This window comes from Bufo bufo, chromosome 9 (genome assembly GCF_905171765.1).
Source record: "Bufo bufo chromosome 9, aBufBuf1.1, whole genome shotgun sequence".
Taxonomy (NCBI): domain Eukaryota; kingdom Metazoa; phylum Chordata; class Amphibia; order Anura; family Bufonidae; genus Bufo; species Bufo bufo.
The window spans coordinates 11,885,290-11,901,376 of record NC_053397.1 but is presented as its reverse complement, the minus strand read 5'-3'; the positions used below and the strand labels follow the sequence as shown (position 1 = coordinate 11,901,376).

The 16,087-nt window shown below is 43.6% G+C and overlaps 1 protein-coding gene across 2 annotated transcripts in view; it reads left to right on the top strand.

Annotated features, from left to right (window-relative positions):
* FGD5 (FYVE, RhoGEF and PH domain containing 5) overlaps window positions 1-16,087 on the top strand; it is a 118,500-nt gene that overhangs the window by 56,135 nt on the left and 46,278 nt on the right. For both annotated transcript variants that reach the window (XM_040408361.1, XM_040408360.1), the window contains exons 4-5: window positions 5,892-5,947; window positions 6,407-6,437. In XM_040408361.1, coding sequence (XP_040264295.1) covers window positions 5,892-5,947; window positions 6,407-6,437 — 87 coding nt within the window. The remainder of the gene's footprint in view (window positions 1-5,891; window positions 5,948-6,406; window positions 6,438-16,087) is intronic.

Genomic DNA, 16,087 nt, shown 5'->3' with positions numbered 1-16,087 from the left:
GGGAAACACGTGAGGCTCACAGTTGGCCGATGGGAGTAGTAGTTGTTTGTACTCACGGTTAGCAGATGCCTTCCTGGGCTGGTGTACAGTGGATGGGAAGACAGCACGAAATCCTCCCGGGCACTCTCTGTTGCAGGGAACACCAGCTAGATGTTGGTTGTGGTGCCCTTGATGGTAATTGGTGTTTAAGGTGCTTTGGCGGCTGGGCCCCTGTGTTCGTGACGCCAGCACCGTAAGGTGCAAATGTTGAGTGTAGTAGTAGTAATGATGAGGAGTTGGTTGTTGTAAACCAGTTAAACATTTACTGCAAATCAATAGTCTCTGGACAGTTGGTACAGATCATCAATGGAAAGCTTTTTGTATAGCATAAGTAATAATAAGTTCAATTGTAATCCTATTATCAGGTAGTGGTGGGTGGTTTGTGTGCTGGCACACAGTAGGGTACTTCTTTGGCGCACAAAAGACGACCTCAGTTGGGGAACTTTTGGTGTAATAGCTGTTTATTGTGCAGTAGACAGCGCATTTTGGAGTTTATAACTCCTTTCTCAAGTCTTGGGGGCGTCAGCAACAAGAGTGGCCAAATGGCTGGGAGCCTCTTCTGGTGCTTGTTGCTGCGTAGGGCATAAACTCCGAAACGCGTTGTCTACTGCACAATAAACAGCTATTACACCAAAAGTTCCCCAACTGAGGTCGTCTTTTGTGCGCCAAAGAAGTACCCTACTGTGTGCCAGCACACAAACCACCCACCACTTCCTCCACAGTCCCTAGGAGTTTTTGGCAACTCCATCCAAAGGGACCGAACGGGTACTGGCAGCACCGACCCCCTTCTCTCTGTGTATCTGCCCTTACGGACGTTGTGCTAACACACGCACAACACCAAAAGGTGAGCAAACTTCATCCATTTCGCTAAACCATATTATCGTTACCCACCACCCTATGAGCGCCTCTCCCCATCCTTTTTTTCTCTCGCCATAATTGCTATTATCAGGTAGTGGCAGTTGTCAATGGAGGGATTCTTCAACTGTTAATACTCTACAGGCAAACTGAAGATTTACTTTAAGTTCCAACTCTAGCACTCTGGTACTGGATATTATATTTGCTTACTTTATATTTTGAGTTATCCAATAAGGGCGTTCCCCTCGTGGCAGGCAAACACATCTGCTTCATTATTTGCAGGATACTCTATCATAGAATTCAGGGTCCACTATATCCCGGAAGGCTTTGTAGTGGTAAAGACAACTTTGCGCATTAATTGTCTATTTGTGTCCTGGCACTCGGAAAGTTGCTCTCAGGCACTTGTGCTAATGAGGTCCATAAGCTAGATCCAGCTGTAACCCTCACTAGTCTCTCCCCATATCCAGACATACTTGTCTGTGCTAAGCTGCTGTAGATAAATGTTAGGTGTACTCCCTTAGCCTGGCCATGACAAGGGGTAGAAATGGCAGACTACATGGTGGACGATGCCTGTTTCTCTCCTCCATGAACTTGCTTCTTCTCCTCTCACCAACTACTAACTTCCTGTTCTCCTCTAAGCTAGACACACCCCACTATATATATTATGTGGTGCCAGCACCACCTAGGGGCGACTGGGTACAATGACATTGCCAGCCTGATAATAGGAAATACCATACAATGCAAATACATAGGCAGATGTTTAAAGTGTCCCATTTACACACATATGTGGGACACTGCATTACCAGCATCACAGAGGGCTGGCAGAATGCAGCATTTCCAGGCCTTGCTGCGAGAGATGCTGCATTCTGCTGTTGCGGGCGCTGGCAGAGGAATTTCCACCCACAGCTAAACAGGTGCGGGTACCAATCCTACTGCGCCTGCAAGAAGAGGGCGGTTTGAAGATGTGTTGGTCACTTCAGATATGAGATTATTCTTGCAGCCAACCCATTGACAGCCGCCCTCCGGATCCAGCCTCGGGGAACGCCTAGACCGACATGTGTCTGACTACATTGGGTTAACGGCCGATGGGGACGCTCTGAGAAGCGAGGAACCCCTGGACTACTGGGTGTGCAGGCTTGACCTGTGATCAGAGCTGGCACAATTTGCCATGGAACTCTTGGCTTGCCCCTCGTCGAGTGTCCTGCCTGAAAGGACGTTCATCGCAGCAGGGGGGGATCGTGACCGATAAGCGCACTCGCCTACCTCACATATCCGCCACCACCCAGAACAAAGAATGGTCCTTGTCTCATGTAAATACAGCGGCATAAAAGGCCTTTTCTGTCAGGTGAATGCCTCATTTTTGGGGCCTGTACTCCACTGGCCTACAGTAAAATTGTTATTCAGTGACCGCCACATAATCGCTAGTTATTTTCTGTCAGGTAAATGCCTAATTTTTGGGGCCTGTACTCCTGTGGCCTAAAATAAAACCTTTCTAGGCTCCAGCAGGGGACATTTTTGAGAATTTCCCTTTAAGACGCATAAAAATGGCCCGTGATTAAAATACATATTTTTTGTGGGAATTTTTGCCAATGATCCCCCTCTGGTATTTCACTGTCCATGTTGTGGGACTATTTGTGCACTTCTAGTAAGTATTTGGTGGCTGCAAATATGACCTGAAGGTTTTTCAGGTTCGCCTGCCATTAAAGTCAATGGGGCCCGCTGCGAACGCGCGGTTTGTGAACATTTGATGCGTTCGCAAAACGTCCCGGCTGATGTTCGTCCATCACTATCTATCTATCTATCTATCTATCTATCTATCTCATATCTATCTAGTGTCGGTCTGGGGTGCCTAGGGTTCACCAGTAAAATGTATTTTGGGGCCCACCGTACAGATACGTTCAAATATTCCCTGCTCACACAGCAGCAAGATGCTACCAGATGATTGAATATGGGGGGCCCTGCAGCGACTCTGAGAAGGTAGGTCCTGGGGAGGACACTGGTGGCTTTCCTCTATACCTAGAAGTTATCTCTGCTCTGATCGTCTCTATAATAATAAACTGGGGAGATTCTTAAATAATCACGTTTTTTACATGAATATCGGCTGATGAGGAGCCGTACACTGAATATATGTCTGTAGTGCAGCAAATCCACTGTGTTATGTGCCCCTTGTGCAGGGGGTGGGAGACTAGGGGCCTCAACTGTACTCCTGTGGGCCAGTCCAGGCCTGTATCTAACTCTTCTATCTATCAATCTATCTAATAGCAAAAGATAAGGCAGCGCTCCAATGTACGGTGAATAGAGTGTTGGACCTGGTTTACTTCCCCAGCAACGTTTCAGCCCAGCTCAATGAACTTCACAAAGGCCTCATTGAGCTGGGCTTAAACGTTGCTGAGGAAATAAACTGGGTCCAAAACTTTATTCACCGCACATTGGAGCGCTGCCTCATCTTTTGAACCTGTGAGAGATGGATAGGGTCCTGAAGGGATTGCACCAGACACGCATAGTGACTATGCTGCTGTTTTTTCTCATCTATGTGGCTATCTCCTATCTATCTATCTATCTATCTATCTATCTATCTATTATTTATCTATCTATCTATCTATCTATCTATCTATCTATCTATTTATCTATCTATCTATTATCTATCTATCTATTATCTATCTATCTATCTATCTATCTCATATCTATCTCTCTATCTCTCTATCTATCTATCTATCTATCTATCTATCTATCTATCTATCTATCTATCTATCTATCTATCTATCTGTCCGTCCATCTGTCTGTCTTTCTGTCTGCCTATCTATATAATATCTATGTCTATCTTTCTTGCTCTTTTCCTGCAGTGATTACATTACTTTGTCTCTCTTCCCTCACCATAACCCTTAGATTTACTGTTTGTCTCCTGGGAAGAAATGAAATTTGCCGTCCATATAAAACTCATATAATCTGTCACTCGGTCAATAAAGGACGCTGTTCCGTGAGACGACCTATAAATCTCGCTGCAGCGTCTGTATATGAGGTTACTTCTATACTGAGGCAGACATGGCCGGACTGATGTGGGAAATGATTTTATATCTGGCTGCTCTCAATCCTTACAAAACATATTCCTGTGTCTCAAGATCTTCATATAACAGATTACCAGGAACAGTGTGATACATGTGCGATACTGTCTGCTGAGCGGGTGTATCAAAGTGCGCAATGTGCGGAGCTGGTGTATCCAATGCTACCATGTTCTGAGCCTATCACATCTGATCCTGTCCACTGTACGGGGCCTCAGTGGGTGATACAATGTGCTGAACTGCTGTATCTAAGCCTATGATGTGTGATACTGCTTTAGCCATTATTCATTCCAAGGAGCAATAAAACGAACACAATTATTTTTTTTGCACTAAGTCACGCTAAACTCTGCCCAATGACTATCTAGGCAGACCCAATCCCGTCAGTCTCTTTAGTGACACAAGACAGTAGTTTTTACCCCTTAGTGCACCCACACAAAAGTGGTACCCACTCAGGGCCCCCTCACAATAGTGCTGCCCCCTTAGTGCCCCCTAACAATAGTGCTGCCCCCTTTTTGTGCACCTTCATATTAGTGACGTTCCCATAGTGCCCCCCTTACAAAAGTGCTGCCCCTTAGTGTCCTCTCACAGTTATGCTGCCCCTTAGTGCTCCCTTACAACTGTGATGTCCCATAGTGCCCCCTCACAGTCATGATGCCCCTCAGTGCCCCCCCTTAGTTGTGCTCCCCCTTATTCCCCACTCACAATTGTGCTGCCCCTTAGTGCCCCCTCACAATTGTGCTGCCCCTTAGTGCCCCCTCACAATTGTGCTGCCCCTTAGTGCCCCCTCACAGTTTGCTATCCCCTTAGTGCCCCCCCCCCCCCCACACACACACAAATGCTGCATCGCAACTGCAGGCGCAATGACGTCACTGCATTGTGGCTGCTGCTGGGAGTGCACAGGTCGGGGAGTGAAGCTGGCGGCTTTCTACTTCCCCATTATATTCAACTGTCTTTGCATCCTCAGGACACAGATACAGCATAAAGCGGCTCATACCTCAGCTTTCCCGGGACCGCGGGACAGCCGCTGAAATGTGGGACTGTCCTGCTGGATCCAGGACAGTTAGGAGGTATGCCGAAAGAGTGATGCAGTGTATGTGATACTGCCTGGTGAGTTGGGTATCTAAGCCCTTAATGAATGATACAGTATGCTGAGCTACTACTGTATATTTAACCCTATCATGTGTGATACCATTTGCAGAGCAGCCGTGTATCTAAGCCTTGCATGTGTGATATTGTCTACTCACCACCTGTATCTAAGCATATCATATGTGATACAATCTTCTATGTATTTAGATTATATGTGATACGGTCTGCTGAGCTGCTGTATCTAAGCCTTTAATTTGTGATACTGCCTGAGTTTTATAAATAATTTCTTATTAATTGAATCTTGATAAGGCCTCATGTACACAACCGTATCCGTTTTGCGGTCCTCAAACCACAGATCCGCAAAAAACACAGATACCAGGACTGGACTTTCCCGTCTTGCACTATTGTAGAAACGTCTATTCTTTTCTGCAATACGGACAAGTATAGGACATCTCCTATCTTCTTTGCGGAGCCACGGGACGGACATACAGATGCGGAAAGCGCATGGTATACAAAAAATGCAGACATGCGGACAACAAATACGGTCATGTGCATGAGGCTTTATCCAGAAGAACCCCCCGCCCCGAAGTGTTCCTGGAGATTACGGATGTTCAGTATCTATCCAGCATTTCTCATGAGGCTCCCTGCTGAGCGGCTAATGACCAGGACGGGGGTCAGTCAGGGGTCTCTGTAGCAGATAGCAGAGGATACAGCAGACAGCGCGGCCGGGTCATCAGCCCTGACCCCCCAGTAATGGTCAAGTGTATGTCAGGATTCTGGGAAAGCTGAGAAGTGACGGATGTATCCCGCCATTGTGGGTAATATTATGCTGACTCTTCTCTGACTCCGCAGGACGGCCCGACGAGAGCTCTGAACATCGTGGAGGAGCTGGTGACCTCCGAGAGGGGGTAAGTACACGAGATATGACCCCCGACATGCATAGTCTGTGCAGGAACCTATAGGACGAGTAAGGCCCTGTTCACATCAGTGCAGGTATATGGCGGCTATTAGTATACCGCCTGTTGTAGCATTTGACCCTGGGGTCAATGGGGGCCTGAGGGTACAGTCAGCGCATGCACCAGGAGCCTTACAAAGCATGATGTGAAAACAGCCGAACCATGGCTGTCCAGCTGTCATGTAACTACATCTCCCAGCATGCCTGAGACCATGCTGGGGGTTATAGTGTGAAATCAAAGCTCCATGTTCTTCTTCCTAATCCTCATCTACATGGGAGTAAAATCTAAAAAAAACATAAGATAAAAGAGGAATTTCCTGGAATCCTAAATTGTTGGATTCGTACGCCGCGTATGATCGGAATTTCTGGGCAATTGAATTGGATAACATTCGCCTTTTGTGCTTTCTTCCAGGTATGTGGAAACGTTGCGGCATCTGTGCACGGTAAGTGAATTTTCTGCTATAGGAGATGTCCTGCGTCAGCCATGATGGCTACGTTCCACTGTGGCTCCATAGTTGTGGTGAACGGAGCTATCTCGCTATAGGAATAATACATTACGAGATTCATCAAAACTGACTAGAGGCTCGTTCACACAGCGGGTGGGCATTTCCACGGCAAAAACCACACAAAACCCACAACACAAAACCTTGGGTTTGTACCTCAATTTTGCAGTTCGAAGGCATCGGATCCGCTGGCGGCTCTAGACCGATTTAATGAGGTTGATCTGCGACCAGACACCCGCAGCCAACACTGCGCAGAAAACACACCAAGAAAAAACATGGAGGGAGAGTTACCAAAAGTGGTGAACATAGCAACCAATCAGATTACACCTTTCATTTTTCAGAGCTCTTTTTGAAAATGAAATGATCAATCTGATTGGTTGCTATGGGCCAGTTTTCCTTTGCACCACTTTTGATAAATGACCCCCATTATCTTTTTTGGCACAGTATGGAAAATCACTTCAAATGTGAGAATTGCAGAGCCAAGCAAACAGTGGGAACGGATTTACTGCATGGAATCTGCATACAAAGAAACTGCTGTGTGAATGGGCATTAACAGGTAAACTGCGTTGCCCCTAGCAACCAATCACAGCTCAGCTTTCATTTCTTATACTGCTCTGGAAAAATGAAAGCTGAGCTCTGATTGGTTGCTGTGGGCAACAAGACTGAGAGACACTATTGACAACTGGGGCCCTGTATATGACATCATGTACATCCTGTAGATTATATAATAAGGAGCTCGTCATCGCTGGATACCATAGTCTGTGACATCACTGCTAGTTATGTGAGCGTAGCGAGGGCAATGAGGCCCAGGATGTCCAAGTATCCTAGTAGCTGCCATATAAATAAAGGGAAGAGGTGATACAACGACCTGGTGGTGACGGCCATAACAACACACAGGAGATGGCGCCATAAATAATCAATGTTAAAACACGTTCACCAACAGCTTTAATGTGCCTGAAAGCGAGAGCGCTAAACACATCATCACATACATAATTAAACGTCCAGCAAATTGCAGCCGTTATCATCAAAAGGCTTTATCACAGAGATGAGCGAAGGACGTCCACATCGAGCTGGCAAAGAGACACAGATAGGGGCCCTCAGGAGACCCTGCTGTACATTGGAAAGATAACAGAGAGATAGGGACAATATAGCAGAGGGTAAAACATGTCCTGAGGACTGGGAAGACGAAGATCAATGTAGGTGTAGAGAGAAAAAAATGTGACCATTGTATTCCTGCAAATGAAACTAAAGAACAAAAGGGTCTCTAAGACAAACTGTGCTACAATACTGCCTACCATATACAGGAATATAACTACTATATTACTGCCCCTATGTACAAGAATATAACTACTATAATACTGCTCCTATGTACAGGAATATAACTACTATAATACTGCTCCTATGTACAAGAATATAACTACTATAATACTGCTCCTATGTACAAGAATATAACTACTATAATACTGCCTCCTATGTACAAGAATATAACTACTATAATACTGCTCCTATGTACAAGAATATAACTACTATAATACTGCCTCCTATGTACAAGAATATAACTACTATAATACTGCTCCTATGTACAAGGATATAACTACTATAATACTGCCTCCTATGTACAAGAATATAACTACTATAATACTGCCTCCTATGTACAGGAATATAACTACTATAATACTGCCTACCATATACAGGAATATAACTACTATATTACTGTCCCTATGTACAAGAATATAACTACTATAATACTGCTCCTATGTACAAGAATATAACTACTATAATACTGCTCCTATGTACAAGAATATAACTACTATAATACTGCCTCCTATGTACAAGAATATAACTATTATAATACTGCTCCTATGTACAAGAATATAACTACTATAATACTGCCTCCTATGTACAAGAATATAACTACTATAATACTGCTCCTATGTACAAGGATATAACTACTATAATACTGCCTCCTATGTACAAGAATATAACTACTATAATACTGCCTCCTATGTACAAGAATATAACTACTATAATACTGCTCCTATGTACAAGAATATAACTACTATAATACTGCTCCTATGTACAAGAATATAACTACTATAATACTGCTCCTATGTACAAGATTATAACTACTATAATACTGCCTCCTATGTACAAGAATATAACTACTATAATACTGCTCATATGTACAAGAATATAACTACTATAATACTGCTCCTATGTACAGGAATATAACTACTATAATACTGCTCCTATGTACAAGAATATAATTACTATAATACTGCTCCTATGTACAAGAATATAACTGCTATAATACTGCCTCCTATGTATAAGAATATAACTACTATAATACTGCCTCCTATGTACAAGAATATAACTACTATAATACTGCTCATATGTACAAGAATATAACTACTATAATACTGCTCCTATGTACAGGAATATAACTACTATAATACTGCTCCTATGTACAAGAATATAATTACTATAATACTGCTCCTATGTACAGGAATATAACTACTATAATACTGCTCCTATGTACAAGAATATAACTACTATAATACTGCTCCTATGTGCAAGAATATAACTACTATAATACTGCTCCTATGTACAAGAATATAACTACTATAATACTGCCTCCTATGTACAAGAATATAACTACTATAATACTGCCTCCTATGTACAAGAATATAACTACTATAATACTGCCCCTATGTACAAGAATATAACTACTATAATACTGCCTCCTGTGTACAAGAATATAACTACTATAATACTGCTCCTATGTACAAGAATATAACTACTATAATACTGCCTCCTATGTACAAGAATATAACTACTATAATACTGCCTCCTATGTACAAGAATATAACTACTATAATACTGCCTCCTATGTACAAGAATATAACTACTATAATACTGCCCCTATGTACAAGAATATAACTACTATAATACTGCCTCCTGTGTACAAGAATATAACTACTATAATACTGCTCCTATGTTCAAGAATATAACTACTATAATACTGCCTCCTATGTGCAAGAATATAACTACTATAATACTGCCTCCTATGTACAAGAATATAACTACTATAATACTGCTCCTATGTACAAGAATATAACTACTATAATACTGCCTCCTATGTACAAGAATATAACTACTATAATACTGCCCCTATGTACAAGAATATAACTACTATAATACTGCCTCCAGTGTACAAGAATATAACTACTATAATACTGCTCCTATGTACAAGAATATAACTACTATAATACTGCTCCTATGTACAAGAATATAACTACTATAATACTGCCACCTATGTACAAGTATATAACTACTATAATACTGCTCATATACACAAGAATATAACTACTATAATACTGCCTCCTATGTACAAGAATATAACTACTATAATACTGCCTCCTATGTACAAGAATATAACTACTATAATACTGCCTCCTATGTACAAGAATATAACTACTATAATACTGCTCCTATGTACAAGAATATAAATACTATAATACTGCTCCTATGTACAAGAATATAACTACTATAATACTGCCTCCTATGTACAAGAATATAACTACTATAATACTGCTCCTATGTACAAGAATATAACTACTATAATACTGCCTCCCGCTCTGTGGTCTGTGCCAGCTGTCCCATGGTAATTTGCAGAGCTGGATGTCCGGGCCTGTATCCTGGCAGAACAAGTCCTGGGCAAGGATTTGGGAGACGATCAATGGAGGGCTTATGTGGCTAATAGTTCCTCTGTCTACTTTGGAATTTCAAGCAGCTTGGACGCGTCGCTTCCCCTGACCTCCTCTCGCCCCCCTCGCCCCTCCGCTCGGAGCCCAGTTATTTGATTCCATAATAGAATCAGTCATTACACCCCAACATAGCGGAACGTAGGCTGCGTATGGTAATGAAGATGGCATTAATGTAGCAGTGACGAATGAAGGGTCGTCATGGTGACAGGAGCATGTCACACATACTGTGGGGCAGGGATAGACTGTACTGGGCTGGTTTCATTCACTGACAGCAAGCAGAAAGTTTAAAAATGGGGAAGAAAATTCCTGTTGATTGCAAATGCTGCTCCATTTTTGAACATCTGGAATGGTATTGGCTTTCTTCTCATTTCTTTCATATCATTTCTTATACTCCAGTCACATCCAAAACTGTAGATTTTGACCAGTATGGCATGTACACAATACATCTTCCAGGAGGTGTGACAGCAGAGCATGTCCTGCATGAGCCCTGAGCCAGCAGACACAGGCCTAACAGCAGAATTGCAGCTTTGGATGTGGCTTGAATATGATGTAAATCAAGAGCGAAGCAAACCACATAGAGTGGTAGAAATCCCTTAATCTGTAAAATGCTGGATTATTAGGGGTGTCCTATGGGTGAGCTGCTTTGGGGTCGCCGTTCAGTGGATGGGTGTGACGAAAATTCTAATAATGTTCACAGAATGTGGCATCAGCTGGTACCAGGTTTAATGCCACATCCCCTCCCTGTCCTTCCTATGGGCACCAGGCGTGAGCAGGACAATGCCAGTTGTCTCAGCTGAATGGCACAGCGTGGGAGTCAGAGGTGCCACTGGGCTGGCATGCTTCCAGGCAGTCAGGTCACGTCTATGGTAGATGCATGCGGGTCCTGTCTCGGCACCGTCTCATCTGCTGCTGACCCCACGAGACCTTCCTCCAGTGCTTTATGTACCTGGAAATCCCAAGTCTTCAAATATCTCACAGTCAAAACCGCCATTAGTCCAGGGTGTTATTACTGGCTGCCAAATGTAGTAGTAAAAATGTGTTATGTGGCCTCAACAGCTTAGCAGAATAGTGAGTGCAGCTCTGGAATATAATGCAGAATGTAACTCGGGATCAGTACAGGATAAGTAATGTATGTACACAGTGACTGCACCAGCAGAATAGTGAGTGCAGCTCTGGAATATAATACAGGATGTAACTCAGGATCAGTACAAGATAACTAATGTAATGTATGTACACAGTGACTGCACCAGCAGAAAAGTGAGTGCAGCTCTGGAGTATAATACAGGGAATTAATTCTTGGTGTAAACGGTATGTATGTATTGGTGACCAGGTAGTGGGGATCATTTTGCAATTTACATGGGTAAGTGCTTGTTATAAGTTTTTATATTTAGAACTTCGGTCAGAGTCATTTTTAGTGCTGTGTGATGGGCTGATAAGTGCAACACTACTTTTCACCTTCACATTACCATTGTGAGACAAGCTGCAGAGACTGGGTTGGTTTGAACGCTGTGTGTGGGAGGTCAGGACGTCCATTGTCCTAGATAATCACAGGATGAACAGTATCTGGCCTGATAATTCAGCTTCCTGTCGCTGGCCCTTTAACTGTAAAATGTTTTTCCATGTCTGGAATAATTCAGTCCAGTCTTCAAAGAAATTACTCTCTTCAGTAGGTAGTGGACCTAGTGTCAATGGCTGACCATCGCGCCGGTTTTATATACTTTAGGATTACTTTGAATTTAGGATTATTTTACTTTGGGTGTCTGGTTAATAACGGTTAATCTATAAGTGTTACAATGTTGCATACATAGTGCACCAATTCCTGTTGATATTGTGATATGTGCCTGCCATAAGATAGATAGATTTGATAATGATAGATTGATAGGCAGGCAGACAGATAGATCTGTATATGTAAGTGCTTTTATTCCTAGTTTCCCCAGATTACCTGCTGTATGATAGACAGAAACCTTAGCAGTTGAGCCACAGGCTTAACTGTAGTCAATGATGCGATTTTCTGTGACTAAAAGCCTCAAGAGAATTCCTCCCATGTATAAAGTACTGATATCTCCGATATCTCCAGATATCAGTACACTGTATGGGATAACAGCATTATCATAATTATCATTAGAAAAAAAAATTATGAAGGAAAATAAATTACAATAAACACATTTTCTGTTTATTTATAAATGTGTTTATTCTAATTTATTTTCCTCCATTATAATTTTTTTAATCAATAGCTGTCATAGCTGATCCAGGACAGCTCTTACTGGGAGTAGTCAAAGTGCTGGGTGGGTGACTACTCCACATGTTCCAGGCCGGGTTTTGGCAGGCATAAAAAAACAGCCAGGTTTGGTGGATTTACCTCCCTCTGACAGTGGAGCTCAGGAGTCTGTGTGCTGTGAACTGAGGGCTGTGCTGTGCTGGGCTGGAGGTCTCAGGCCCCTCTAAAGGTGAACAGGCCGCCTATGGACTTGATGAGGCTGAACGGCTAACAGGGTGTGAATTAACACCCAGGAGAAAAGGTGACTTTCATTGTTTATGGACTTTCCTTGTGTGTGAATAAACACCAAGCCGCCTGCGTTTTGTGATGCACCTTATCTGCACTTTGTGATCCACCAATGTGTGAATAAACACCGCTGTTTGATTCCAGAACTGTGTACTTTGTCTCTATACTGCATCCGCTAGTCCTAACTACCAGAGCGAATCCCCACAGCGCTTTATTCCAAAACAAGATCCACACCTGTCCATGGGTTGTGCCTGGTATTACTGCTCAGCTCCACAGAAGTGAATGGGGCTGAGTTGTAATACCACACACAACCTGTGGACAGGTGTGGGGCTGTTTATGGAAGAAAGTACTGTAGATCTCTTTTTCAAGTCCTGGACAACAGCTTTAAGTCCAGGACAGGTAATTTTGCTTTGTATTCGGTTTGGGTGATCAGTGATGGTATCATCCAATCAGCTTGCTGGGTTTCGGTGACCGATGAGCGAGTCTTGTGCCAAAGGGATCCTTCCACTTTAAGAGTTGATTTAAAGGGATCACCTTAAAGGGGTATTCCCATCACAATGATCACTGTTAAATCTCTTAATGATTTGACAGTGATCATTTTTCTAAATACATTTTATTACCCAATTCCCACCCTTTTTGAGAAAATAAGTCCCCTCTTACCTGATTTTTGTCTTTCGTCTCGCCTGGTTACGGCCACCTCTCCTGTCGAATCCCGCCGGGCCACGCTTGCGCAGAAGACTGAAGATTCTCTCCCGGCCGGGCCGCGCAATGTCCTGAACGCGCACGCCGCCGCACTTGCGCCACGATGACTTCTTCCTGGCCAGTATAGTACAGAGCCGCGAACGCGCACGCCGGCTCTGTACTATACAGGCCAGGAATAAGTCGCCATGGCGCATGCGCGGCGGTGTGCACGTTCAGGACATGGCCCGGCCGGGAGAAAAACTTCAGCCTTCTGCCTGGCCGGGGGAAGACGTCAATCAAGCACCGCCGAATCCAGTAAGTGAACGTCGCGCTGGACGAAGGTAAGTATGAAAACTGAAGATGGGAATACCCCTTTAAGAGAAGTCTGCATAAGGTCTTCCACCAGATAATGTTCTAGTCATGGCCATGAGAGCAATCATCGGGGCAATTATTGGAATTCTATACCTAGTATTCCCGCTCACCGTTGTCAGTGTGGATATAATCAGATCAATTAAATAATTAAATACGTTAAAAATATGAGTTCTGTTAACTGATCCCATAAATCCGCCTCACGCTCCCGGAACCGCTCCGCTAACTGCTTTCATTATTCCCCTGGCTGCTTTTATCATCAGGCCAATTCTTTTCTGCTGATTTAACTCTTCTCGTTTTGCTGCCTTAAATCACTTAAAAGGAGAAATCCACCTTAAGTGATCTGCTGACATGTCTACATAACCGCGGAGTGCCACCTCCGAGTTCACCTCTGACCTTCAGGGCTCTAATACAGCTGGGTTACTGCTCAGACGAGCATGTGTCAGAGCGGCCCATGGGCAGACACACTGTACAAGCTGAAAATTGGCCACTGGAGACAGAGGGGCCCGGCCCAGGCTGGTCTTATTCCAGGGGTGCACCTAGCCTTTCTGCTGCCTGAGGCAAAAACTGAAACGGCCCCCCAACCCCTCAATGCCAATTTCTTAACCTAACCCCTTTGCTCCGGCCCTACTGTTAAAGACATACTTAGAAAACATTACATACAGCGCTACAAAACATACAGGGTAATGCACCGCCACATACTGTGCCCACTCTGCTTCCCAATACTATACCGCAGAAACAGATAATCCCCCTTCTGCTGCCCCTACCTGGTGCTGCCTCCCCTCGCCTCATCGGCGGCGCACCCCTGTCTTATCCTGTTACTGGGTGGTGACTGTGCCGGACTCATCTCCCCAAAGGAACTGCATTATTAGCAAACAAGATTATAATGCCAAATCTCCTCTGCTCATCGGTATACACTAAGGGCTCATGCACACAAACGTTTTTTTTGCGTTCAGTATACTGTCCGTTTTTTTAGTTCAGTATGCGTTACTTATACTGAACCATTCATTTCAATAGGTCAGCCAAAAATAAAAAACGAAGTGTCTCCTTGTGCATTCCGTTTCCGTCCCGTACAAAGAAAGCACATGTCCTATTTTTGCCCGCAAATCACGTTCCGTGGCTCCATTCAAGTGAAATGGGTCTGCAAAAAAAAACGGAACACATACGGAATGTACTCCGTATGTCTTCCGTATCAGTTCAGTTTTTGCGGAACCATCTATTGGAAATGTTATGTAATTACTGTATACGCCATACGGAAAAACGGAACGGAACCGGAAACACTACTGAAACAAAAAACGGAAAAACTGATCCGTTAAAAACGGCCCGCGAAACACTGAAAAAGCCATACGGTCGTGTGCATGAGCCGAATGGAAATGCGTGTGAGGATCCGTTACAGATGATATTTTTCTCATTCACCGCCATACGACAGTACTCCGCCTTTGCCCTTCTGTTTACAATATCGCGCAATTACGGGTGCTGATTGATTAATAAGATGCAGAGATTCTCACTTGACCCCCAGACCATGAATCCTCAGCAGCTTAGACCTGAAAGCCACAGATATTGTGTATCTTTATTAATAAAGTAGAAGACACTTTGCCTTTATATATTTTTTTTGGTGGGGGTCAGAGTTCATCCCTGCGCAAATCTCACTATATTCCAGGAATAACCAAGCGTAAAGGCAGCGTGAAGGTCGGTGAATGTCAGAATTACATGATTCCCAGCCTCCACCTTACATTCCACTAGAAGCACAGAAAGAAATGTATAGCAGGAAAGACGGCAGCTTCCTGAGTGCCATGGCGGTCACGTGACATTTCCGACCGTCCTGGTGATTTTGTGAATCTGCACTTAGGACAATGGGCTGTTGTTGGTAATGGAGTAGTTATCTAATGCTTTGCAGCTTTACTCATGTGAAGAAATGCTGATTTTTAGTGGGCGTAGGTGATCAGTGACGCCATGGACCGTGGTGAACTACAGGTCTCAGCATGCCTTATATGAACCTAAAGGCATCTTGCTACTCACAGCTAAGGGTTTGTTTCAGTTGCATTGTCTAGACTCTAGACAATCGCTGTAGGCTGCACAGTATGGACTCTAAACTGATACATTGTAACAAACCATCAAGACCCGGGAGAGTTTTGTGCTGCTGAAGTGTAGACTTGATATAAATGTAACAAACTCTCAGCTGTGAGAAGTATTAGGTCTATTGTCATCCTCTGGATATAAACAAAAAGGTTCAAATTCATTGACAGCAAGCAGCGCTTGTCAAAATGGCA